The 26,833-nt window shown below is 41.8% G+C and overlaps 2 protein-coding genes and 1 long non-coding RNA gene across 4 annotated transcripts in view; 2 read left to right on the plus strand and 1 right to left on the minus strand.

Moving 5' to 3' along the window:
• The window catches only part of LOC142600977 (uncharacterized), a 523,379-nt gene that overhangs the window by 257,187 nt on the left and 239,359 nt on the right, over nt 1-26,833 (plus strand). The window contains exon 2 of the long non-coding RNA XR_012834509.1: nt 10,681-12,118. This is a non-coding gene — a long non-coding RNA (uncharacterized LOC142600977). The remainder of the gene's footprint in view (nt 1-10,680; nt 12,119-26,833) is intronic.
• On the plus strand, nt 1,635-9,571 carry SLC60A2 (solute carrier family 60 member 2). 2 transcript variants are annotated; one of them, XM_075747905.1, is made up of 4 exons: nt 1,635-1,956; nt 2,077-2,245; nt 4,940-5,056; nt 8,298-9,571. In XM_075747905.1, the coding sequence occupies exons 1-4, from the start codon at nt 1,756-1,758 to the stop codon at nt 9,539-9,541; spliced, it is 1,731 nt and encodes a 576-aa protein (XP_075604020.1). In that variant the 5' UTR covers nt 1,635-1,755; the 3' UTR covers nt 9,542-9,571. The 2 variants fall into 2 exon arrangements, with proteins under 2 accessions (XP_075604020.1, XP_010297587.2); XM_010299285.2 differs by having other exon boundaries at nt 1,726-2,245.
• The window catches only part of REV3L (REV3 like, DNA directed polymerase zeta catalytic subunit), a 125,012-nt gene continuing 111,519 nt past the window's right edge, over nt 13,341-26,833 (minus strand). Inside the window, exons 23-32 of the mRNA XM_075747903.1 lie at nt 26,352-26,596; nt 25,236-25,344; nt 24,155-24,361; nt 23,385-23,494; nt 22,333-22,447; nt 21,387-21,524; nt 19,630-19,820; nt 18,489-18,735; nt 16,848-17,057; nt 13,341-14,508 (exon numbers count right to left, since the gene is read on the minus strand). Of these exons, the coding sequence (XP_075604018.1) occupies nt 14,368-14,508; nt 16,848-17,057; nt 18,489-18,735; nt 19,630-19,820; nt 21,387-21,524; nt 22,333-22,447; nt 23,385-23,494; nt 24,155-24,361; nt 25,236-25,344; nt 26,352-26,596 (1,713 nt within the window). The 3' untranslated portion in view covers nt 13,341-14,367. The remainder of the gene's footprint in view (nt 14,509-16,847; nt 17,058-18,488; nt 18,736-19,629; nt 19,821-21,386; nt 21,525-22,332; nt 22,448-23,384; nt 23,495-24,154; nt 24,362-25,235; nt 25,345-26,351; nt 26,597-26,833) is intronic.

The raw sequence follows: 26,833 nt of genomic DNA on the forward strand, positions 1-26,833 counted from the left end.
TCCTGAATTAATACACGGTGCAATCCATTTCATTCTGATTGCATTGACGATCCATTTTAAGACCAATGGTTTATAAACCTAAACTACTGACTTCCAGAGTTACATACTTCTGAAAAATTTATCTACTCTATTTTCCATTTTTGAGGTTTAATATCAAACTTACAGAACAGTTGCATTCACAAAGGGCAGAATTAAAATTGAGGGAGGGAGGAAAACTATGGTAGAACAAACTTGAGTGGCATTTTAAAAGGATTCTCTATTTCTTTGCTTCATGAACTGCCAGTGTAATTCAGTGGACCTTTGATCATTTACTGGCCTACTACCCATTCAACCTTGACTTACCTTGGCAGTATGAAGTGTTTCCTCATTGACAGCTTCAGTAAATCATAGGAGTTCATTCACTTTTGTAGCAGGGCCAAATATTTCCTGTTCTTTAATAAACGTGTCTGATAACGGCGAAATACTCCCATTCCTCCTGGGGTTGTTCTCTAGACTGCTTGCATTTCAAATTAAAATTTGAAAAAGACGCCCCAAGCCTTTATAAGAACCTGAGTGCTGTTGCCATTTGTACAATCTCAAGGTACAAAACCTCTTTCTAGGTACATAAAACAAAAATGAGGAGAAGCCTATGGAATACACTTCAAGTACCTTTTCCAGGAAGCTATTTTTATACCAGTATTTATCATGACAGCTATTTAATAAGGCAAAATACTAACACCTAAAAATGTGGTTTGACTTTTATATGATTTTCAGAAAAGAAGCACTCTTATAATTGAAATTATTTCATTTGAAATAATCTCTGCCTATGGACCTATGACCAGCAGCCCAGCGGTGTGCTGCAGATGCCTCCTAGTAAGACTTTGCACGTGCTTCAAAGATACTAACATGGCTACGAACAATCAGATTTAAATGTTATCTTGTGTAGTTATTTGTTGTAGCTAGACTTTTTCCTTTATTAATGCATACATCTCTTCCCTCAGGTTATCCAGAACTGGAGCTGTACCTGCAACATGCTAACCAGTGCCAGGAGAAACAGGATTAGGTTGCTGTAATCTGCATACAGTGGCTTGTTAGTCTAGGGTGTATTTCTGTTTTGAACAACTCTAAGAACAAAAAAAATCCCACTTGGGATTATCTTTGAGTTGTTTAAAGATAACTAGTATGCTGAAATTTAAAGCTTTTCTTACAGAGAGTAGGGGCTCCCTGTCACAGTGGAAGCCTGCTGAAGGCCACCTGTCTCCACGAGAAAGCTTTAGGCCTCCCAAGGGTTTGTTCTCCTAAGCCCCGACTTCTGTAAGGTAGGCTTAGCATCTAAAAAAATATTACTTATCAAAGGAGATACTAAAGAATTATTTTTTTTAAAAAAAATCTGTTTAAAAACTTTATTATAGTTTTGTTCAGTGAAGCCTGCGTATCAGGTTTCATAAGGATACTTAAGAAGGCTCCTCAATCTAATGAAAGCAAGCTCAGGTGTTAACGTCAGCCTTAAACCCCCAGCGGGAGGCAGCAGGCTCTGCAAAACTGTTGGGGGGGAGGAAAAACCCCCACAAAACCCAACCCAAACACTCCCAGCGCAAAACCCGGCTGGCAGACGCGGGGCCGCCACCATGTTCCGCACGGCCCCGCCTCCGCGGCAACGGCCGTGCGCGGGGCTTCGCACCTGCCGCAGCCGCCACCACCCCTGTCCGGCGGCGCGGAGCACGCCGGGAGCTGTAGTTCCGCCCCCCCCCGCCCGGCGCGGCGGCGCAAGGAGCCATGGCCGGCGCTGAGGAGAAGAAGCACGTCCGGTTCGCCGCCCCGGGGGAGGCGGCGGCGGCGGCGGCGGGACCGCGCCTCCCCACCACGCCGCATGCGGAGGTGGCCGTGGTCGGCGGCTGGCGATGCGGCCGGGGCGGAGAGGGAGCCGCGCTGCGGTGGTGCATCTCCGGGGCGCTGTGTGCGGCCTTCCTAGGGCTGGTGAGCGCGGGGGGCGGGCGGCCCCTTCCCCTCTGGCCGCTCGGCCCGGCTGGGGCCGCGAACCACCGCGGGCGGGGGAAGGCGGCGAGCGAAGTCACCCCTTTTAAAAATGTCTTGCAGGGAATGAGCATCGCGGTGCTGGGGCCCACCTTCCAAAACCTGGCCGCCAACGTCCACAAGAACGTCACCGACATCTACTACATCTTCGTGGGCCGGTCGCTGGGCTACCTGGGCGGGTCGGTGCTCGGGGGGGTGCTCTTCGACTGCATGAACGCCCACCTCCTCCTCGGTGAGTGCTCGGCAGAAACTGCCGGGCTCAACTTTCGCTCCTCTGGCTCTCCCGGCGTGCCGGGGAGACGTGTCCGTGTTTACGTGACGTTGTTGAGGCGTCGGAGCCCGGGGCCCGTGTGGTGTGGTGCCGTTCGGTGTCTGACGCCGTGTACGGCATTATTTCCAAGTGGTTGGGCTCGCTGGGCGTATTCATAGTAATGACTGGTTTTCAGCTGCTAAGGCCAGTTTGAATTGACCAAAAGGTGCCTTTGGTTTGGACAAAAAAAGTACAACTGGATTTTTTTTTTTTCCTTTTGTCTCAAGTAATAGGCTTAATATAGATCCTCTTGGAACATACTAGCTTCTAGTATGTCACTCTATGAAATGCATAAACAAAACAGGGGAAACTGTGTTTTGGGTTTGATTTGCACACGGCGGAAACCTCCAGCAGTCATGCAGAGGTACGCTTCTGTGGGGAGAGCTTTGTGAAGCCCTTCCCTTTCTTAAAGCTTAGCAGAAGCACTCATTTTCGTGTTCCAGACAAAAGTACTGACACTTTGACTGGACAGCCTTAATCAGATTAGAACTTCTTTAAAGTGGAAAAACATTAAATACCACTTGTGATGGTGGAAACTTGCTGCTCAGTTGCTGTCTAGCTGTAAAAAGTGTTTGTAGGAACAGCAGTTTATAATCTGATGATATTTCCAGTGCAGTAATGGCGGTATGTGCCTTTGTGCTCTAAGTTAGGGACTAATGCAGGTACTGGGGCTCACTCTTTTCCTTTTCTTTCCCCTCCCGTACTTTTACTGGGGGAGATTCAGACAGACTGTGCCTCTGCTGAGGACCGTGCTGTAATCCCAGAGTCAGTTCAGAGCATGCAAGAAGATGCATTTTCTATTGCCAGTGTTTGAACTAAGTCTCCTCTTATCCCTGTTTCCTGCTGTCAGGAGTAGTCACGTCGTATAACGCCTGTCTGTCTCTTCTCTCTTTTTCCTCCTTCTTCTTGTCTTCATCTTTCAGGATCAGTTCTTCTTATTCGCTCTTGTTCTAAGATGTCTTTATTTGGTCTCCTCCCTGCTCTTTATTTCTTTCCTCCAGAACACCTGTAAAGTGGTTTTCCTTTAGCCTCCTTGTACATCTGGCAAGGTCAGAGTTGTCTCTGTCTGACAGTTGAGACTTTACCTTCCATAATGGAATTAATACACCTGTGGAAGTGAGTGTTAACTTGAAATAGTCTAGTATTTGCTTCTTTGCCTGAAGTATCAGACAAGATAACCTGTCTGTCAACAATGCTTGGAAAACGATTCATCTCCTAATTCTTTCCAATTTGTAGTGCTTATGGCAAAAGGACAATATGAACTACTGAATCTTCTCTCATTTCTGTCATCTGAAGGCTGCCTGTAAGAGATTTTTGGCTCGTGTAGTTTTACCTCCCATCTTTCAACTGCTGAAACTTTGCTACTGTATAGAGAAAAAATTGAAGACATAATCTGTCGTGGTCAAGGAAGCTTTTAAGTACCAGCCTTCAGGTGAAGAGCTGAAGTGGACAACTGAGAACTTGCTGAGAAGTTATTTTTCAGCTCCGAGTGGGGCATCCGAGAAGCTGTACTTAATACAGCCCATCTTTAGCTTTTTCTGTATGCAGCTCAGCATGCTAGCCTTCAAAAATGCTTTGAGGCGTGTATTTCAAGTGTCTTGCTAGGGCTCTAGGGTTCTGGATATTTATTTTTTCCTTTGTTGTTTTTGTTTGGAATTAACCCAAGTTCTTAATTACATCAGTCCCCATTGAACTTTAAGTAGCTGTCCCACCTATGGTCAAGGATTGATTTGAAAAATAATAGAGACATCTGAACTGGTAGAAGCTTTCTAAAAACCTAATAATGTATATTCAAGATATTCGTGGCAGATTATTTCATTACGAAGGTGATTATAAGCATAGAATTTGACTGCTGAGCTTCCTCCCAAATTGTAATGAAAATAATTTCCATCTGCGAAAAAAGATTTTTTGAAATGGCACATTGTAAGTGTAGTTAATAATAGCAAAACTGATACAGTTAATGAATTTCTGCTAAATTTTTGTTAAGAAGTTTTGTAGTTCTGTCTCTTAAAACTCCAGAAACCCCTTGGAATACATTGCTTGTGTGAGAACAGGCTATAAATGAAAGTCAGCTTTTTTATCTGGAGGTTGCTTGTTGGCCAAGGTGCAATCACTTTATAGGATTTTAAGAGTTTAGTGATTTGGGTTCTTTTAACATGGAACCAAATTTAATGCTCTGTAGTTCTCAGAGGGAAAACTTTACACTGTTCAAAATCACGTTTTACTTCTTTCACGGGAAAGTAACATTTCTAGATCAGAAGTCTGCAGAAGATACTGAAATACCACCTCTAAATCAAAAGTTTGCGGAAGAAGGCTTGCGTTCTAGCAGCAGGTGCTACTCCCATTGCAAACAAAGCTTTAGCAAAACTGGTTTTTCATGTAGTGTTTATATTCTGAATGCAATTCCTTTTTTCCAGGTGAAAAATGATTCTGTTGAACTTTCTAGCTGCTTCTGCTAATCATGAATTGAGGTAATTAGGTTACATCACCTGTCAGGATTATCTGTAACTGTAATAACGATGAATGTATTTGCATTTCTTGGTCTTCTGTATGTTTTGTAGTTTAAATTGAAACTGTAGTACCTGGGCTTTTTGTTTTGTTTTTTAATCTTTCCAGCATTGTCCATGTTTGGAACAACAGTTGGTCTTTACGGGATACCCTGGTGTAAGAAATCCCTGCTGTTAACTGTCTTAATGTCAGTGATTGGCGCTTCCATGGGAATTCTAGACACAGGTAAGGGACCATGTGGTCCGACAATAGTTCCTTCACTGAACTAATTGGAAACTTCAAACTCACCAAAACCGTTGCTGGTATTTCATGTGACACAGTGAAATAAATTTTGAATTAAAAGAGGGGATGTCGCGTGAAAGGGTGCAAGACTGATGTGTGGCTGAGGGAGGCCCTCCCGTTGAGTCACGAGGTTCAGAAAGGACCCCCTTGCTTTCTAAACTCCTTCTCAGAGAGGAGCCTAGGTGCGGCTAGGTCCAGTCTTAGTCCCAGACTTGGTCAATGGTTTATGTCTAAAGGGTTATGTGTGTAGCCACTTATCAGAGTCAACATTTGTCTGTCAGAGCCCCACTAAGGACTTTCACTGAAACAGTTTTTCAAAGTTGAAAAGAAGAATAGGTAATTTATTGAGGCGACAGATATAAAAAGTTTGGAATTGCCATTGATAAATGCACTAACTGCAACAATTTTGAGCTCAAGTTAATAGTTCAGCGCTTTTTGTTAATGATAGTTTTCCCAGGGTAACATCCAACATAATCGGAGGCGCAAGCCTTACCAAAGAGGCGTCCCTGCTTGGGGAGGAGAGAGGTCCGGGCCCGTCGACCCATCTGGATAGTTGTTCTCGTCCTCAAAAAAGAGGATTCTAAATGCCAGATTTATACTTTTGGCGAGGTGGGACTAAGGTATTGTGTGCCGACTGGCCCTTAACAAGGCTTGCTGTGCAGTTGATGGGGGCTGGGAGGGGAAGTGGCAGAGAACAAAGGTGTTCAGTACAGAGGAGCGGTGGTCTGTTTAGTTTTACCAAAGTAACGTCAAGCTGTGAAGGCTCCCCCTCACCCCGGGCGTCACTTAGTTGATTAAGGAGCAGACCCGTCAGGCGCCACATCTTGTTAAGATGAACACATTGCTCATCTCCTGCCCCTGTTCAGGTCCAGTGCTTATCAGTGCAAGATAAGCAAGTTGCTCAATCCCTGCTCTTGCCCAAGCTGGACTCCCCCAGGGCCCCTTCTGCTGGCTCATAATGGCCCTGTATTCGGCACCAACAAGCCTGGACAAGTCCGGCATCCCACAGGGGAGCTGTTTCACCTGGCTGGGATTCTTGGATTATTCTGATCCTGAGACTTCCAGTGTTTGTGTGTCTCTAACTGGCCTTCCTTAAAGGCTTGGGGAACTCGGTATCTCTTGCTTCCTGGAGACGATCAATGCACATTTCAGTGGGCAATTACAGACGTAAAGAGTCACATGCTCTTTAAACAGTGTTTTCTTTAAATTGCTCATCTATAGGAAGCTAGCTGGGTTACTGTTCATTAGTGCCAGCAGGACCTAAGTTAGTGCTGAGCAAGCCCTGGTGTTTGAGAGAGATCCTCAGAGGTGCTGTGTTGGAGAGTTGGCCACCTAAAGCTGCCCAGGTGGCGTTTGGGGAGTCACCACAGGTGTTTACTGCCACAGCTGGCTTACAGCGCCATGTTGTCCATCTCCTTGAATTAAGGAATATTTGCTGCCCTTGGCCAACCTCCCTTCAGGCTTTGGCAATACAAATCTATTCTATGCCCCACATCAGAAGTCTGTGGCACGTGCACACTGCAGACGGCCTGGGAAAAAAACCCACTTTTCCTGGAAAGCTGTTGGAAAGCAATTTCGTAGTAGAGGTTCCTTATTGGAGGAGGATGCACCGGTGAAGTTGCAGGGCAAATGTCTACAGGTGTGGTTGGAAAGGTCAGTTATAGCAGAGGTATGAAAAAGAAATTCCCACAGAAATTAGTTGATCGGGCATGGCTTAGAAAGGATGATGAGTTAGGGCTGGCTGGCCGTAGCAGGCAGTTTGGATCAGGAGGCAAGGCCACGGCAGGAGGCCTAAGCACGCTTAGAGATGACTGGGTACCGCTGGCATACTTGCCATGGGGACAGGAAACAACCAAAAATACGTCAGCGGTGGAGTGTTCTGGCGTTGCTGTAGAAGGTGGGGGGTGAAGCTGCAACAGGCAGCCACTCACCTGGCACCTCTCCGGTGACGTCCCAGCAGCGTGCCGACTGTCCTGGCTTACCGAGGGAACCTGTGGTTACTTACTACCCAGCAAGGTACGACTGGATCCAGTGGACCAGCTTTGGGGAAGGCATATTTCTGAGTAAGAGCTGGCTAATGAATTAGCGTAGCTAGCCAAACAGCTCCGGAAGCATCCCAGCTGCTAGGCATCCTAGGCAACACAGAGGAGTGATGGCTGCACGTGGGAACCATCCGCCCTAATTCTGCGGAGCTCGAGGGAGCTATCTTAACACTGAAGAGAGTGTGATATAGGATCTGGGAATGAAATAGATAGTTTTGCATGGCACAGGTTATGCTAAACAGCTGCAGGAGGTGTGTTTGTTGCCTCCGGTAGGATCATTATACACGGCCCTTGGTTTAAAAAATCTTCATCTGGGAAAACCCTGTCAGCTTATTGTAAAAATGTCTTCAGCGGGTGGGTGTGCTGCTTGGAAGTCAGACTTCTGAGGCAGGGAGACTTCCCAGCAGGAGAGACTAAGAGCAAGGTGGTAGAATTAATTTTGGAGAATGTTTAACTGAATTCATTTGGAAGAGTGTGAGTGCTGCGTGACAAGGGCTGCTGTACCGTAGCACAGGAATTTAGTTACTGTTCTTATTTCCCCGCATTCTTCTCAGGGACTACTTAAAAATGTATCTCTAAGATCTTATTTTCTAGCATTATTATTGATCTGAGGGTGTTGTAGTTTGGTCTCTGCAGCAATATTATTGTAAACCTCTCCGCTTCTGGAAAGTCATTTGAACGCAGTTGAGGTAGTCCCAGCCCACCAGAAGCAAGTGATTCATGATGTTTCCTGGGATGTTGTGTAATGAGACCTCTGATTCTTAGTGTTGTGCATTGTTGCTTTTAATATTTCCAGAAATAAGAAGCAGTTAAATTTGCTCCTTTGCAAAAAGGCTGAAAAATGCTGCAAATTGTCAAGTAGGGTAATTAAGTATGGCCATTGCTGCTAGATTAAGGCTCTTCATTTTGACTGCTGTGAAACACCCTCCTAAAGCTCAAGTAATCGCGTGGGTTTAAGGTGTTTCCAGGCAGAATTTCAATTAACTATGATTTTGCACATTGTATTTGCTAAGCCTGGTATTATTGCAGATTAAATTAATAATACAGGTTGGTTATGGGGGGTTTTTGGTTTGGTTTGGTTTTTTTAACCAATATCTGATTTCAGACTAAAATGACTGACAACTCCTCTCTCCAATTTGCAGGTGGCAACATACTGGCGCTGAACACCTGGGGAGCGGAGGCTGGGCCGCATATGCAGGCCTTGCACTTCAGCTTTGCTGTCGGTGCGTTTGTGGCTCCCATCCTGGCCAAAATGGCCTTGGGAGGCTCCGAATCTAAAGACCTTCCAGTGGCTGGAAAGACAAACCAGACTGTCCTGAGGGCCGTGCCGACAGCATCAGCCGCATCAGCTGCGTCAGCACTGAAGCGCCGGCTTGGAGCGGATTTTTTGTGGTCCTATGTCGTCATAGGGACTTATCTTCTGTTTGTGTCTTTTGTCTTTTTTATTTTGTATTCGAAGGGCAGCGCAGCTCGAGACAAATCAAAGGCTTCTCTGCAGAAATGCCTGTTTGCCAAATACCACTATGCCCTCATTTTTCTCCTGTTTGTGTTCTTCTTCTGCTACGTGGGAGCGGAGGTCACTTACGGCTCTTACATATTTACTTACGCAAAGGTCTTTGCTGAGATGAAAGAAAACGAAGCGGCCGCTTTGAATTCCGTCTTCTGGGGGGTGTTTGCCGCTTGCAGAGGAGTGGCGATATTCTGTGCTGCTTGCTTGTTCCCTGGCACCATGATCCTGCTGAGTGTCGTAGGCTCTGCCGCCTCCTCCTCGTGCTTGGCCTTCTTTGCAAGGTACCCGGCTGTGCTGTGGGTTGGAACCGCCGTGTACGGAGCGTCCCTGGCTACCATCTTTCCCAGTGGCATTTCCTGGATAGAACAGTACACGGTCGTGCAAGGCAAATCAGCTTCTCTCTTTGTGATCGGCGCCGCGCTGGGCGAGATGTGCATTCCCGCTGTGGTGGGGTACCTTCAAGGCAGGTTTCACCACGTTCCTGTGGTGATGTACGCTGCCTTGGTGACTTCCGTGATGACGGTTATACTCTTCCCTCTGATGTACAAATTGGCCAACTGTCGTGGCGAGAGCGACTTGAAAGAAATGAATGAGAGCGAGGACCGGAAAGCTTTGTTGTCAAACTCGGGGCTTAATGAGGATGAAGAAGATGAGGAGGATGCAGGAGAGTGGAACGAAGCAGACTTTGAGGTGATAGAAATGAATGACACGCTGAGAAACTCTGTGGTAGAGACGTCCCGTAAGATACCAGGGGACTCTCCAGCCAGAGGCTCTCTCCAGCCCCATCTGGGTGACGTATCGCCCGATTCTCCAGCGGTTGCTGGTGGCTCCCCTGGGAGAAAAAATGTGAATGTTGACCGGGAGAAGAAGGATTAAAGTAAAAGCTGACTTTTTTTCTTTTTTTTTTTTTAAAAAGGGCAATGCAATTGAATCGTTGAAGTGGTTCAAGAATCCTTTTATAGCGGCGCAGAGCTCAGCGTGTTCATTTCTGTCTTTGTCCGGCCCTTTCTCCTCTTTCTTTTTCAGTCTGCAGCGATGTGTCTCGCAGTGGGAAAGTCCACCATGATGTGAATGGGGTAACGTGATACCGTGTATAGACTGTGTTGAAAATGTTAAAACATGAGACGTTTGCTAAATGTGAGGCATGCATTTAAGTAATAGATGCTGTAATAAGAATTAACTAGGAAAGAAGGGAACTGCTCAGACCACTCGTTTTTTTGGGGGGGGCGGGTGGAAGATGCAGTTCTGAGGTGCTTGGTCACCACATGTTTTCAGGGGAGAGGAGAGAAACCCGTCATCTGTGATGCTGAGCTCTCTTGTCTCCTCTACTGCATCAAAAGTTTGTGTGTCATGTACACCAGAAAATCAAGTCAGATTTCAGGTGATGCCCAGCAGCTGTAAATTGGATAACCTGTTGGCGAACTGTGGAATTTTCTGGTTCTGTCACTAAGGCGAGAAAAAACTAAAAATTAATTTTTGGGAGTGGAACCATGCCTTTGGGTCACTTAAAAGCAGCGTATGGGAGGGTCGACAAAATGGGTTGTTAATCTGCTGTAATTCTTAACTCTGATTTACTAGTCAAACAGTGGTGACAAATCTAAATAGTCTAGAGTACTTGTGATTTTAATTCCTGCACTACCACTGGAATCAAGAAATGTAGGAAGATGATAAAATTATACTTAATCCATGGTGTTGACATAGGGCTGTGAGACTTTTAAGCCAGTTGTTTAAATTAAGGTTATAACAATTTTTCTGTCTTCCTGCGCCGAGACTTTAACGTAGCGATGTGTTAAAAGGAAAATTTCAGAGGGAGTCACAGGAGACGAATCCTTCCGGGTCGTGCCATTTGATCGCTCGCCCCTTGCCAGCTGGATTGGTGCTGTTTGGGTTTTGTTTCTTGGGGTGATGACTTTACCGGCAGATTCTTCCTAGAGGAGCAGCAGTGGTTTGTAGTTGTAGGTTCCTCGCTGCGCTAAGCGGACTGGGGAAGGACCAGTCATGCCACTGAGCGGCAGCTAAAGGCAAAAATCTGACTCTGAAACAGTAATCTTGTAATTTGGCTACTTGAAACTCTGAAGTTGTAGGTTAAGTGTTTATTTAAGGCTGCGTGATCAGAATGTGTTGATGTTTTGCGTTTTTTACTTTGCACTTTTTTTAGTGTTTTTCTTGTAAAGAAGTTTTATTTACTAGCAAAAGAGCTCTGGCTGTAACATAGCACAGAACCTTAGGTGTTCAGTGTATTTTCAGGTCTGGTTTTGTTCCCTCTTTTGTCCTCTGAGTGTGTAACCTAGAACCTCGTGGCTCTCTCCTTCCTTCTGAGAAGTTAGTAAGAAGCAGGAACCGACCTGTAGTGAAAATGCAATTTTTTTTTTTGCATCTTGCCATTTTGAAAGACCTCCCTGTCCCTCTGCTGTCGGCACTTAAATGCCATTGCGCTTTTGCCCAATGCCTTTTTCCCTTGCGTGTACGCGCACTTCCGCAGCATCTTTCCCAGCGCAATGCATGAACCTGCACTTTAAAATACAGCCTTGTTTCACTTGCTAAACAAGGGTTCTCTTCTTTGCTTAAAGTAATGGTAAATGCTTTCAAATATCAGGCCAAATCCTCTTCTCTAGGTACACGTGACAGCATTGGATCAACAGGAGCAAGTCTGTGTGGCCTCCTGTGTTCAGTTCCTTTTGTACGATAGCAGATGGAGCGGTGCGGCAGAACTGGTTCTGTAGCTGCCAGCTGTAGGCTTTACCTGAATGGGTGGCGACGTGAAAAGTTTCCCCGTACCCCAGATCACGTTGCCAGAAGAAAATTAGTTGAAGAAATGCACCTGGCAACCAGGAAGGGTTTAAATAATCCCCTAATTAATTCGTATGCTGATTTCTGGAATGGAATTCCAAATTGGAAGGTCCTGCAGGTGAGATGATTGTTCTCAGGGATAGTTTACACACCTTGCATAATCGAGTACTTCTTTTTAAAAAAAAAAAAATACACCAACCAAACCCAGAAAATGAAACTAAAGCTGCATTGGGAAATGCGCTGTAACTTCTTTGAACCTGATCTGTTTGTTGCTTATACACACACACACACACACAGAGAGTTGTGTTGCTGACTAATGTCTTCCCAGTAAGTGTAAAAAATACTGTGCAAAACACAGATGATGATTGATTTTTTTTTTTAACTGGCTGTATTAATTCCTGCCTGAGTCACTTGAATTCATCCCCCTTTTGCCCCTTCAAAGCAGGAGGCCCGAGTTGGTAGGAGCAGAGCAACAGCCTGGCCTGCCAAGGTGAGAGCAGCCTTTTACACAAGGTAAAGCAGCAGCAGGAAGACAGAGGGGAACTCACATCATCATTATCTTATCGTGAGTGGTACCACACAGAATCAGGTCTGATTGATTGATAGGTGGAGGCCTTTGTCTGGGTGACATCTAAATTTTGAGTCATCTGAGTGAGCATTTAAGTTCAATTCTGGCCTTGAACTTGAGATGGCCTGAAAAGCATGCTGTTCATAAGCAGAGGCTGCCCCTAATGGAAGGGAAGTGTTTAGAACAGATCAAGGACATTTCCAGCAATGACTCCAGCTCACAGCAGGTCTCCACATCCTCCATGTTCAAGGCTGTAGCTTTCCTAGTTCTTGGGTTTTGGTGTTCCTCAAGGCTTGTTCGTAGACAACAAATGTTAGTTCTTACATGTTTAAGTTTCCTTTCAAAGTAAAATGCTTCCTGGCATATACAGTTAACATGAGGATCTGTTTACAGTGCCTTTTGAGTTAAAGATCCTCCAGAAAGCTCAAACACTTAAACATACATGTTATGGGTTGAAATTACTTGAAGTAAACTACTTTCCCCTTGCCTTGCTTATGCTAGAAAAGTCACCTCTGTGCTGAGGCCAAGAGCTGTGGCCCAGGGGTTAGATTAGATACCTGAATTTATGAGGAATCCTATTTTTGCCCATAAAGCCAGGTCTGAGTTGACAATGAGCGCTTGCCCGTTTACTCCAGCGGTAAAGGTAACCTCTTACAGTTGAGCGTCAGTTACTATTTGTATTTATCCCCAAAGCACTGCCAAATGCTGGATTGTACCACAAGCACTAACATGTTACTCCTGGCCTTTGCACTTTTGTTCTGTACCTGGCCAATGCTAGAATACGAGAGTAGGCAGAGTTTTGTGCCTCAGTGTTTTTGGGTGGTTTTGGTTTTTTGTGGTTTTTTTTTCCAGTTACTTTGCGTAAAAGCACATTGTGATCTGTGGATGTTCTATTATGTATTTAATAGGTTTTCTTCTACTTGGTGTGGGTTTACATTGTACTGTATAATGAATGTGAAATTTAACAGACTGACTTGTACCTTGAATGTAATAAATTCTGAACTGGAGAAGGCACTCAGGTTCCTTGATGTAAATAAAGTTTTGTCCTATTTTTCAAAGCTACTTTGGCCTTCTAAATTTAAAACTTACTCCTGTTTAGACTAATGGAAAACGGGAACTGTTTCTCTTCTGACTTGGGGGAGGCCTCCAAGAAGTGATACTGAGGCTTTAGATCCCAAAGCTGCTTAAGCTGGAAACTGAGTGGTGGATTCTCAACTGTCATGTGAGCCGTCAGTCCTCTTTACATTACTGTTTGTGTGCTGAACCAGGGAAACAAAGGTGTCTGCAACTCAGGGTAAATATAAAAAGCAGCATCAGTTTTTACCATATCATTTTATTCAACTTTAATATGGTTTCCATTATTAACTTCTAAAACAAAATGATTTCCAGTTTAGAAAACAATGCACTGACCACATAATTCCTTTTCCATTTTATACAGTTATACAAATATTCTAAATACACATTTTGTCAAGATGGTGGCAAATAAGATTTAACTGTACAGTACATAAGGAAAGAAAATATTTTAAGCATATTTAGAAGCAATAGAAATGTCTATACAAAACAAGCAAAAATGGAATAAAATTTTATATTTAAAGTATTGCAACAGTCCCACAGGTTTGTAACAAAAATGTCTTTGCACAGTTCCTCACAATGCCCCATTAATAGCTAAAGCAAGACAGCAATTTTTAGAAAATAATGTTTCAAAATGCTACACATGATACTACTGTTTGCACAGTCTGATCAAAATAACCATCTACTTGGAATCAAGCAAAACTTAGGAGGAGATATACCAACCAACTTTAAAATTATCTGTATAAAAGTCATTGCACATTATTTTACTCAGTTGTTTGAAAAGTAAAAAAGTGTATTTACAAAATATTTCGCAGACAAAATTATAAAGTGAATGGATAATATATAAGTAACACGTCTTGATACTGACAGTTCAAGAACACACACTAATGGTTTTATCGTTTCAAGAGGTTTTCAGTGCTCCTTCCTCCAGGAAGTAAACTTGACTTCTACTTTGAAATGGATTTACAAGATGTTACACAGAGCTATTTCAACATCAGCATTATAAAACAGTATGTTAGAAACATGAAAGAAAGAAGAAATTTGTACATCTTAAAAAGTGAGCTATTCATAGATCAACAAATGGGGTTTTTTTCTCCTTTTTTTAATTTAGTTAGGATAAGCGTTCATTCTTCTTCAGATAATAAACCCACCAGTTAAAATGGAAATCCTGGACTAGATGAGAATTGAAAAAGCACCATGCACAATAGTCTTAGTGTGGTAAACACTGAAAAAAAAAAAAAAATAGCACCTGGAATCCTGTAACACAGATCATTTAAAACTGGTCAAGTAGCTGGCGAAGGTACGGTGCCTTTGACAGTTCTCTGCTGACTCTGGACAGCTTGAAGAATACTGGACAGTTGAGGGAGACGCACTGGATCTGCCGATCAGAGCAGCCTGTACAGTTTTTGCATATCTGGATTTCATATAAAAAAAAGCAAAACAGATTAGTTCAAACTTACTTAAGCAAGGCATACATCCCTTGGGACTACCGAGTCCTCAGCAGATCAGCAGAACAGGCCCAGCCCCTCAAAAGCTTGACTACAGCTCGGCTTTCAATCCTGTTAATTTAAGTCCTACTCATATGCGGTGGCACTTGGAGAAGTAAGGTAAGTACGTTGAGTGGATTTAAGTGGGGTAGTGTGTTATATTAATGATAAACTTAACTTGTATAAAAGTTTCCCAAGTGAAAAAGGACAAAACTGTTATTCTGCAGTTACTCTCTACCCAGGAAAGGGACTTAATAAACTCCCTGTTTCAAGAAAAGCTTCAATTAGTTTTACTTTCCAAGTCAGAGTTAATCAATCTCAAGACAGAAATACCCAAGGCCCACAGGTTCCACTGCTCTCCTTGTTCACAGAACTACTCGTTAACGTAGTTAATGCTGCTTGACAGTACTTTTAACACGAGATACCTGATGGAATAAAATAGCAGCAGGCACAGTTTGCCAAAGGCCCCTGCTTTGCTATTTTATTTGTAATCCTTCCCAGTATCTGCCACCTCCAACCATTTTCCCAAAACCTCAGAAATTTGCTTCCAGCCACACTTGTGTTTTGTAACAGCAGAACGTTACACAAGTGTTATCCTACCGTTTGCATAGTTTGAGCAACAAATCAAAATCGCGCCCTTTGCTTTTAAAATTAGTTCTTTTCCTTCTTTTCCTGCTAAAATTATTTGGGCACCAGCAAGCCTCTCAGCCAGACCTATATCAGCACTGAATCCCTGCAGGAACCCTGCAGTGACCACAGCTGGAGAGGAGCAGCCCCTCGCAGCCAAGTCCTGCATGTGGCACCTCAGAGGATACCAGTCCTCTGACCTGCGACCGTCACCACAAGGAAGAGGACTTAAACGGTTTGTTCCAGGTTTGTAACCACCAGAAGAACCTCAGAAAGAAGTTACCCTAGTTCTGCTGAAAGGGGCTGCGGCTGGTTTGAACGCAAGGGATCAAACGAAATGGTACTCGAGACACTTTCTAAGTTCAGTTTGTGTAGAGGGGAAAAGTCTATGGCCTTAATCTATGGCACGTAATTTTTAAGTGCATTTTACAGTTATGTACAATTCAGTGTTCTATCAGTTTTCTGCTGACTCTGGCATGTTTATAATTAAGAGGTCCAAGAATTTTCACTGTGAAGGATATATACATCTTCATACTAAAATAAGACAGAAGCTCTTACAGAGAGGTTGAGTCATCAAACACCGACTAGAAGGGGATCCCAGGCCTTGCGACGCGTTGCATGTTGCAGGGACAAAAGCCTGTTCTGATCAAACCCACTGATCCCTCTGCGGGCCTAAGCCAATCTGCAAAGATCTGATTTATTGCAGAACAAAAGCTACGTCAAAGGTTCAGAGTTACCACAGGAAAACTGCAGAACACACATCGCCTTACTTTACTGCCATTTACAACGCAGATCAGAGCAAGTATTACAAAATACAGCAAGAAACAGAAGTCCACACCTTGGTACTGCAATATTTATGAATAGTGAATTATAATAGTCTTCTAGCAACAGAGCCCCATGGGAACCTATCAAATCAATGCCTAGGCTAGGGGAACATTTATATCCCTGCAATTCAGACAAGTCTTTAAGATGGTTCATGCGTTAGTGCTAAAAATCAATTTTAACAAAAATATTTATTAATTATAAAATACGACAGTATGACAATTAGGTGAGGATATGCGTATGTTTCTGCAAGGGGAGGCATTGTGCTTTGCTGTAATATTTTTGTGAGCACAGTCAGCTACCCTCTTAATTGACTTCTAGCTCAAGGGAAAAATCCAGCCTGGAATACTCCTATTGAGAGGAAAGGTAACAAGAAAGCCCCCAAGCTAAAACGCATCCATGTTATACATATAAATAAATACATTTTCTGGGACAAATGGTTTTTGTTACTTGAACACCATCGGTTATTTTAATGGAAAAAAAAGGTGAATCTTTCATACTTTTACAACTCCATCACTGTCATTATAAAAAGGCACCTACAAACCATGTAAGATACTTGTAAAAAAAAAAAAAAAAAAAAGGGAGAAAAGTATCTTCTGTTCTGATTCCCCCCCTTGTGCCTTCAGTTTTACGCCCCAGCTAAGGAGAATAACAGCTGCTATGCCGCCTTCAACAGCAATGGGAAAAGCAAACAAGCTGTAACACATTTAACACCCGGATACTTCCCACTTCTGCTGGGGGCATTCAGCAATGCGCTGCTTTGAAATTTCAGCCCCTGTCTTTGGCTGACAGACATCTGACAATGCTTTAATCATACCTTGACCAGCTGTTCTTGCTTACGTTCCAACTCTCGGATTTCTTGGTTGAGAATCACTGCCACATGCTGTGGCTGGCTTCTGCATTTATTACAGATCCCATACTGGGTCAGTTCATCACACACGGGACAGTGTAAGGTCGTGAAATACTGGGAGATTGTGCCTTTGTGTCCTTCTAGCTCACTGCGGGCAGTGGAGGCAGCTTTTTGAATCTGTTAAAAAAAATAATTAAGCATTAATGAACTTTTAAGAGAGCAGCTGGCCTTATTCCTAAATTACACAGCCTATTTGTTTTAAAGGAGTATGAAGGTGCAACACAGCCTGCCGGGCGTGGGTTCACGCACAAATTATTGACATGGATCGTGACACTCTGAAGCAGCACTTGCCCCTGAAATGATGCACTGAACAGAGCCCACCCGCAGCTATTTCACAGGGAATCTCACCAGAAGAGAGAAAGGGTTACCAAAGAAATCCTCAGTGACACGCAAAATTCCCGATCTCATCTCAAACTCTGCCTCCCGCAGTTACTCCTTTGGAGGTGCCAATCTACTTCATGTCCAAATGTGCCCTAGCTGCAGCCCCAATGGCTGCCTTCCAGACCCTGCCTCCCCTGGAGTTTCAGTGCTGGTGCAGTCCTGGCCACAGAGCCGCCACCGCCCTTTGGTCTGTGCCTCTGGCTCATGCTCCCACCTCCCCGCGCAGAGCCGCACCACTGCCGCCTCGCCCAGCGAAGTTTACTCTGTGCACTGGCCCCTGGTGCGGTGTAACTTAGGCTTTGTGCCATTCTTCACCCTCCCGCTTCAAACGCCCAGAGCTGCTCTGCTCCCTGTGACCCCCTCAGTGCTCCCTGGCCCTGCACAAAGTCAGGGCTCTTTTTGCCTTTTTAGAGCAGCTTGTTGGAGACACTTAGGTGAGTGTCACAGTGCCATCAGAAAGGCAGAGAAAAGAAGCAGAATTGAAATCAGTCAAGGCTATATTAAAAGTCTGCAGTGGGAAACATGATGTACTACTATGCTGCTGAAATCTATGCTAAGCAGAGTAACCAAACTACGCAGATACGCTGTCTTTCACCATCCCTTTTTGTCAGGGGAATCACAAACTAAAATCCAGCTATCTAACACTTTTCCTGCATCTCAAGCATTTCTTTAACTTTCAGGGAAGTCAGTTTTGGATACAATTAGTTTAAAATTTCTGGTGATACTGATTTTTAAAAAAGTGTTCCTGCTGCTGGGGCATTACCACCTTTTCTGTGAAGAGGAAAGATCTTCAGAACATTTTGGAAAAACTCTACTTATAGAGACATTTAAAAGGTGGTACAACTAAATAGATTCATATACCAGTACTACTAAAAATATAGTTATGGCAAAATAGTCTTTTAAACTACGGAAGGGATCAGAAAATAGAGATGACAGTGTGGTCTAACCTGCACAGAAGGGCTGGCTGAAAAAATTGATTTACTAAGTGAAGAAAAAAACCCACACAGAAGATCTAAGAATCAGGTCTGAATGTCTGGACATCAAATGCTGTGATTGTAAAAATAACCTTTGCTGTTGCCTCATATAAACCTCACTCCATTAAAAGTCACGATAAAACCAAACACTGCGTAGATGAACTGCATTTGTAATCTGTTTTCAAACACTTACCCGTGGCAACTCATGGTACCAGCTGAAGACGTCTATGCCAATAAGTGAGAACACCCTAGCCAGCGGTGGCAGAATTTGTTTGGTAATATAGTACGTAGCATTCAGCCTCAGGTTGGGATTCTGCAGGACTTCAACGGGCCGCCTCACCAGCTGGATCAGGGGCAGCCCGGGCATGCCGTACACAATGACGTAGGGCACTCGCTCCCCAACTCGTGGTTCGGAGCGACGGTCATAGGCAAGCATTCTCCTGTTTAAAAATAGCCTTTATAATGCATCCAGAGACAAATTCAGAGTTATTTCATTTGCTTGCAAAGTTCCCCAACTGCTTACATTAGCAGCTCTCCAGACGACTGAAGTTAGTGTCTATTATGGAGCACAGGACCAAGTTGTTTCATTTTTAATTTGCCTCACAATCAGACCCAAATTTTAGAACCTGGAACATGAGCCCTAGAGATACGTCCTGTTTCAGGTCACTTGGATTTGCATGCAGGTTGCTTTCTAGCTACCCCTTCCTTAAATAAATATTTTAATAAAGAGCAGCCAGGGTACTACAAAGAGCTGAAGTACCCTGAAAGCAAAGGACAGTTTGAAGCAGGTATCAATCCAGGACTTTAATTTAATTTTATTTAAAAAGCATGGCTTAAGTTGAAGACATTTTATATTAGGCAAGGAGGCAAAATGTGCCAGCTCACATTATCTATTACTGATAAAGAATATCAAGAGCATGAAATACTAAGTTTAAGTAAGGTACTTTTTAAAAAAATGAAAAATTGTGCCTGGTAATGTATTTCACAGCACTGTGAGACATCACTATTACAAGTTTTAACCTATCTAATATCTGTGACTGATGGGCAACCTTGGAGATTCAAGCCCTTGCACAAAAACCAAAGCTAAGTAACAGCAGTGAACACACCATTACAGCGTCCTGACAAGAGACCTTACTCTTGAACATGGGTGGCTCTTTCCAGGACTACGAAATGACTTTCTAGGACTACCTGGTGCCTGATCTCTCTTCACCACAAAAGAAAGTCAGACCAACTGCCGCAACAATATCTGAAGGAGACGTCTCACTGCTACCCGTAACCTGGCAGTACAAAGGCCAAGAGAAGAAAATATCTATGATTAGCACCTGATCTCTTACCTGGTGATTTCCAGGGCTGGTACACAGGATCCAGGTCTGTAAGCTGAGCTCCCTCTGTACTCTTTTGCAAAGATGAAGTCTTGCATGCTGGCTTTTCCTTCCAGTAACTTCATGCACTGATTCTGAACGTACTGTTTGATCTGGCTTATGTCTCGTGTTTCAAATAGCAGCTTGATAGAACACTCAAGTATCTTTACAACCAAAGGAGAAAGGTGAGAAAAACACGTATAATGTTTAACTAAAAAAATAATTAACTCTGAATAATTCAGTAAATTATATGGAAATATTAATACACTGCTTAGAAGTAACTTGTGAACTAGAATGTTAATATAACAAATGGTTGCATTCTCTTCCACTCAAAGACATTCATAAACACATAACTGGACAACTTTTCTCAGTTTGACACATCTTTCATAACATTATCCTTATTCCAGCATTAGGACTGTTTCAACAAGTACAGAGGTTTTCCACAGTATGCAACTACATTTTCCCCTGTCATCTAAAATATTTTGCTGTGACTTTCTGACCACCTCAACAAACAAAAGAATTGGGATTAAAAGAAAAATGAAGTAAATCCTCCTAGCGGTTACCTTTCTTACCGGGATAAATTTGTTTTGACTTGATTAAGAACAAGAGCCTTTTCTTTTTAACATCCCAATACATAACTTAAAATAAACAGCCAGGGAACTTTAATTTTAAATAAATTCTTAGCTAAAGTGTATTTATGTAAGCAAGCTATTTAGTAAACACATCAGTGTGCTTCACTCATCTTGGAGTAATACTTCCAGTTAAAGTGAACTGGATCAAGAATGGTCTCATAGAGGACTTACATGGGGCTGAGGGATTTTAATGGGGCTTTTAGGGGCTGAAAGATAGTAGGTAGGATGGAAAGTGCAAGTCCTTGCAATACTGTGTAAGATCTTCAATTTCTCTTTCAAACGGCTCATACTAGAAAAACAAAGTCTCAGACAACTACAAGGACTAGAAACTCTGAGAAAGGATGAATAGGATAGAATAGAATAGATTTCGGTTGGAAGGGACCTACAATTATCATCTAGTCCAACTGCCTGACCAATTCAGGGCTGACCAAAAGTTAAAGCATGTTATTAAGGGCATTGTCCAAATGCCTCTTAAGCACTGACAGGCTTGGGGCATCCACCACCTCTCTAGGAAGCCTCTTCCAGTGTTTGACCACCCTCTCGGTAAAGAAATGCTTCCTAATGCCCAGTCTGAACCTCCTGTGATGCAGCTTTGAACCATTCCCATGTGTTCTGTTACCGGATCCCAGGGAGAAGAGCTCAGCACCTCCCTCTCCACTTCCCCTCCTCAGGAAGCTGTAAAGAACGATGAAGTTGCCCCTCAGCCTCCTTTTCTCCAAACTAGCCAAACCCAAAGTCCTTAGTTGGTCCTCACAGAACATTCCTTCCAGCCCTGTCACCAGCTTTGTTGCCCTCCTCTGGAGGCATTCAAGGACCTTCACATCCTTCTTAGATTGTGGGGCCTGGAACTGCACACAGCACTCAAGGTGAGGCCACACCAATACCGAATGCAGCAGGATAATCATCTCTCTTGACCGGCTGGTCAAGAGGATGCAGTTTGCCCTCTCGGCTGCCAGGGAACACTGCTGACTCATGCTGAGCCTGTTGACCAGCACCCCCAGATCCCTTGTATATAAAATATATTAATAAATATTAAATATAGGATGAAACAACCATATACCATTTTTTTATTCAGAAAGAAACGCGTAAGTATTTTACCTTGGAAACAGCAGGACAGGAGTCCCTTCGGACTGTCTCTATGCCTTTTGCATCAAATACTGGGTCCTTCTGGTCTAGTGTTTCATACATATAACCCACGTACCTCTTTTTAGTTTGCAGGACACACGGCAAGTATACCTGGAAAGTTTAGAAAGAAGATAGCCCAATCTGGCATGTATTGGGAATATAAGGTGGCTCTGAACATAGGGGGTTTCCTAAGGAATACTTTGCTTTGTTGTTGGGGTTTTTTTTGTTGGTTTTTTTTAAATCACTAAAACAATAAACTAGATCAAAGGACTATTAAAGGATGGCTGAGGAAGTTGGGATTCAGTGGTGTTCCATTCTTTATATTTCATCTAGCTGTAAAAGCTAAGCAACCTGAAGCTCAGATGAAAAGTGACACACAGCATAATTTGTTTCGAGTACCCTACTTTTCTGGATTGCACCTGTCAGCATTTTTAATGTAACTGTATTATCTCTCTTATCTCTCTTTCTTAAAAAGACAACAGCTTCATTTTAAACATCAGAGAAAAAACTTTCCCAGCAAAAGTAGTGGCTTTGAACTTTCCATTTTCAAACTTCATCTAATTATGAGGTGCCTAAAATCAGTTAGTACCTCGATTTGGGGAAAGCATGTTTTTTAAATGCCTATGCTTAGAGAACGGTTTCCTCATGAGTGGATTTTTAGCGTCATGGTCGCTTTTGCCACGTGAAAGTAGGAATATTTCTTTTTGTTGATCATGCTACAGTGCTCTTCTGATAAGGTCCCTGAGGCATTAAGGACCTTGCAATATACCCGCAGAAGCAGTACAGCACACCATTGTTGTATATCTGTATATCCTTATGCTACGTTAGTGTCCAGAAAAATCTTTTATCTTCACTTTTTATTTTCTAGGATAACAAAGTTTTCACCCAACACACTTGAAGTAAAATATCTTCCTTTTACCTTTTCAAACTTTAGTTTAACAGGTTTGGGGTTTGTTGCTGTTACAGCTTCAGCAATTTCTTGACCAATCTTAAAAGACTGCTCCTTTGTGGCTCCTTTCAAGAGTACAAATATGCTACGAGAAATCAGACACAGGAAATAAGCATAAATCTGTTCAACATAGTTCCTGAAACTTATAAGCTCTAGTTTCCTGGTGGCAAGGCAGAGATGTTACCAATTCTGTTCCCTTCCTTCAGCTAGAAAAGCCAAAAACCTGAGTTCCCATGAGAGAACTGTAAAGAGCTCTTGGTATGCCCTTTTTTCTGCTATGGGCAGCAACAGGATTTTACTTCCTTGCTCCAACATTTTTTTTTTAAATTTTTTTTGGTGAAGCTACTATGAATTTATATCCTTGAAATTTCAAGTCTTTCATCAAATCTGGCAGAAATCAGTCATTGGATTCACAAGTTATTAAGGAAGGACAGCCAGACAAGCTTTGTTTCCCATGGCTGAAAAATTATCCAACTCTAGCGCCAGAGATGGATACGCCTAGAGCATGGCTATTATTTAGATGAAAGATTGACTAAGAAAGAGGAGATATTTATATGATGTATTTCAGACAGCCTAATCATATCTTTGTATGCTCTGGTGGCTACTTCTGAATTGTATCCACTTTTGAAGCTTAAAATAGTGCCTTCCTCTAAGTATCAACGTGCAATGCCTACTTTAAGTATTTTCCAAAATAAAAATGGCATCAGAAACAGACACCAAAATACTCATTTGATAAATAAGACATATTAATTCACACTTGAAAAAACATGATTCCCCCCTTCTGTTCCACATAATTTTCAAAAGAAAGCAAACCCTCAAAACGGTTTCTAAGAGTTCTAAAAGAAACTCCAAGAAAATTAATTTTTACTTTGCATATTCTGCAAGACAGTAAGCAACATCCCAAAGAGAGTCCACATACTCTTTTCAGTATCATAAATTCCCCTTGTTGAGACAAAAGAAAAATATATCTATGAAGAACTACTATGATGTTAAAACATTGTTAGAAGCAGACCATTAATTACCTGTCAGTATCACCATACACAACGTGAGCACCCCATTTTTTTGTGTCATTCACCAGTTTTATAGCACGCTCCAATGTTTCTCTGGCTTTGTGGACAATGCTATCCCCAACCTGCAAAGTTAAGGATAAATTGATAATCTTAATTCTAGTGCTAAACTCAGTACTACCTCTTGGTAAACATAGTCTAACCTCGCTTGATCTGTTTATGAAAATTACTATATTGCAACAATATATTTTATTTCATGGTTTAAATGCACATAATAAAGAAAAAGGTTGTTTACATTACCCCAAAATAGCACGAATTAAAGGAAGAGCAATTAAAAATTATTAAGAATTACAATAAAGGAAAATTTGGTTTAATCATCTTTGGGCATATTAAAAGTGTAAGGAACAAGACAAGAACACTTAGGGTCATTTTTCTAGTTTTTTGATTCTGTTCATTCCTCCTTTTATGAAAACTATGAAACAGCGATCACGTTTTATTTTATTTCCACTATTAGAACTGTAATCCAATCTACCTTTGGAGAGACTTCTACAGAAATGCCAACTCCAAATGCTCTTTTATGGGAAGAAGAAAAGTAAGACTTTTTTAAAAAAAAAAAAAAAATCACTAATAAACCCCAAGTTTCCGATTTTCAATACCACAAATAAAACCAGCTTTTATGGAGGTATAGGTTAAATGTTTCAAATAATAATACTGTTTTATCTGCCTATACTTTATTAATAGTGCCTTTTCCACAGTTTTTCTGCATTTTTATCTGCAACCCTTACCTCAGTGCATGGCATTCTTCCAGAAAAATTAGCAGCAGTGTAACCAAATGTAAAATTAGCTATATATTTAAGACCCAACTGACGAGCTTCAAGCATTCGAGTTATAGCCTTGTCGTGCTTATAAGCCTTCATTGACTGTTTCACCATTATCCTAGTCTTCAAGATTTCTTCTAGCATTCTTGGCAGCACACCCTTTCTTACTGAAGGCTGCCATAAGGGGAACAAAGAAAAACATCACGTTAAAAAGCACAACCTAAACAGTCAGAAGTAAAAACAAAACTCAAAACTGTTAGATAATCACTATTAAGACAACAAATTCATTAGCAATATGCCTTAGGCACCAATGGTTTGGCTCTTCCCAGAAATATTACAAGCAACCTAGAATACAGGCAAAGCACCTAAGGACAGAGTAAATAGCTTTTTGTTCTTTGTTTTCATCAGCTCCACTAATACAATGTTTAGATAACCTTATTAACTAAAATGGGACTTCGGTATTTAACTGTTAGTTCTCAAAACGTTAAATGCTAAAGGAATATTAGCTTTTAAAAATTCTGCAAATATTATTCACTTAAAGTTGGGGTTTTTTTACATTAAATATATGCATGCTGGTGATTGGCTAAATATTTGTAAGAGCTCCGGGCCATATTTATTAATCCATTACAAATGAGCCAGTAGTACACATAAAATGAGAACAACAGAAAGCAAGTCAGGGAGTTTCAGCTCCTGAACCATGACTCCTTTTCTAGGAAAGCATTCTGCTATGCAGGCAGGAGGAGAATGAAGTGTTACACACAGATAATTACTGTTTGATCCCCAAACTGCACAAGTAAAATACAGTTTAATTATAGATGAACTAAGTCTTCAGTATAAATGAAAGCATAAAGATGACATTTTATCTCCTGAACTGCCAGAAGTTCAGCACTCCGACAAATACCAAAAACATTGGGAAATGAGAGACTGAATCTTCCTCCTTCTGTCTGCTCTTAATGCAGCAAAATATAAACTACAATATCAATTTGATCTTAAGCTAGTCAGCCAACAGGAAGTGAAAATGCCTGTCACAGAGCACTAGTATCATTACCTTGACAAAAGCTACTCCACTGGGTGACACTGTGATATCATGCCTGATCTGGTAAAGCAAGTCAGGAGGTACTCTGAGAGATGTACAGCCAAATTTGAATGCATCATATCTAATAAAGAGAAAAATTAAATATGAAGACAATTCATTCCTTTACAGCCCAATCAAGCAAAAGCATCAATTCACATTGAAACACTGATAGCAAGGACAGAATCGCAATTATAATCTCAGGGATAAACAAACATGCTATCATTCAAGATTTCTTAGCTACATGCAAAAGGCTCTAGTAATAAAGTAGTAATAAATGGCTAAATTCCAACACATGCATCATTTATCAATTCTGGTCTGCATTAATGCATTATTTCCAAATGCTGAGTTAGTGGAGGCACGTACTCATACCATAATCCCATATGGAAACCATGCATGTTTACCAAGTAACACATTACATATATTTTCTTCCTAGAAATTCAGAATTTCAAATCAGAAACTTGAAAACCTGATGGTGACACCTAGGAAGCATTGCATGCATCTTCCCATTCTTCCACATATTGTTTTATAGAGGTAATTATAATGAGCAATGAGATTTTTTTTTTTCCAATTAACAGAATTACTGTTAAGCTCAATAAGAGATGCTTCACAGAATAACTCATTGTATCTTTTCATTTTGAATAGTTAAGACCAGAGTGAACTACAACTGTTAAAAGAGAACAACAACAATTTATTAACATACAGAGGAATAATATTAGTCCAGTTTTGAAAATAGGTAGTGGATTTATATAACATTTTAACTTATTTTAAGCAATATTAAAAACTAGCATCACCACAATAACGGAACAGGTGTACACACATGCACATACAGAGTTGTTTTTTTAACAGAACAGAGTCTAATTCTGTATTTAATTAAAAATACATTTTGATGTGTATATGTGTGTGTCTGTGCGTATACACACACGCACACCCCCACATGGTAGATCTTTATCATCCCTATTGTTCAACAGCAAATGGTGCTATTCATACATGCCCATTGTTTCCAATGACAACCAAGGGTTCTCAGGACCTTAGGAAAGGTGCTGACGTCTCTATGGAGTAAAAGTTTGTGAGAAAAGAATAACAACTTACTTTCCTAAGTTTTCAACATGTCCCAGGCAGGTTGAAAAACAGTAGTTGTATGCTATCACAATGGAAGGATATAACGACTGGAAATCTAATACAAGAACAGCATTGCTGTAGAAGCGGGATTCTGGCTCCATTATCAAGGGAACGCATTGCAGAGCTTTCATTTGAGCTCGCTGCTGGACACTAGGTGTCACAGGAATATAATTCATTGGCTTTGCAACACGCAGCATCATAGACTCCACACGATACTGCAAAACAGTTTGGATATAATCATTGAAATTAGAATTTCAAAAATGCAGAATAAACATGGGTGTATTAAAACCGTGTAAATATGCACTTAACATATCCTGAATTTAAAGTACGGACAACTAGTTTTGCAAAATAAATAGCCATACTCTTATTTTTAATGTATATTTTCTATTACAGATAATGGAATGTGTTTCCTCATCATTTAGTCCTAATCATTGAAAATCAAGTACTTCTAA

This window comes from Balearica regulorum, chromosome 3 (assembly GCF_011004875.1).
Source record: "Balearica regulorum gibbericeps isolate bBalReg1 chromosome 3, bBalReg1.pri, whole genome shotgun sequence".
NCBI lineage: Eukaryota > Metazoa > Chordata > Aves > Gruiformes > Gruidae > Balearica > Balearica regulorum.

What these genes read in the sequence shown, in the direction of transcription:
- SLC60A2 (XM_010299285.2), top strand. Translation starts at nt 1,756, where the DNA reads ATGGCCGGCGCTGAGGAGAAGAAGCACGTCCGGTTCGCCGCCCCGGGG. An exon ending in GAACGCCCACCTCCTCCTCG is followed by an intron (nt 2,246 to 4,939) that starts GTGAGTGCTCGG and finishes TAATCTTTCCAG; the next exon opens with CATTGTCCATGTTTGGAACA. An exon ending in CATGGGAATTCTAGACACAG is followed by an intron (nt 5,057 to 8,297) that starts GTAAGGGACCAT and finishes TCCAATTTGCAG; the next exon opens with GTGGCAACATACTGGCGCTG.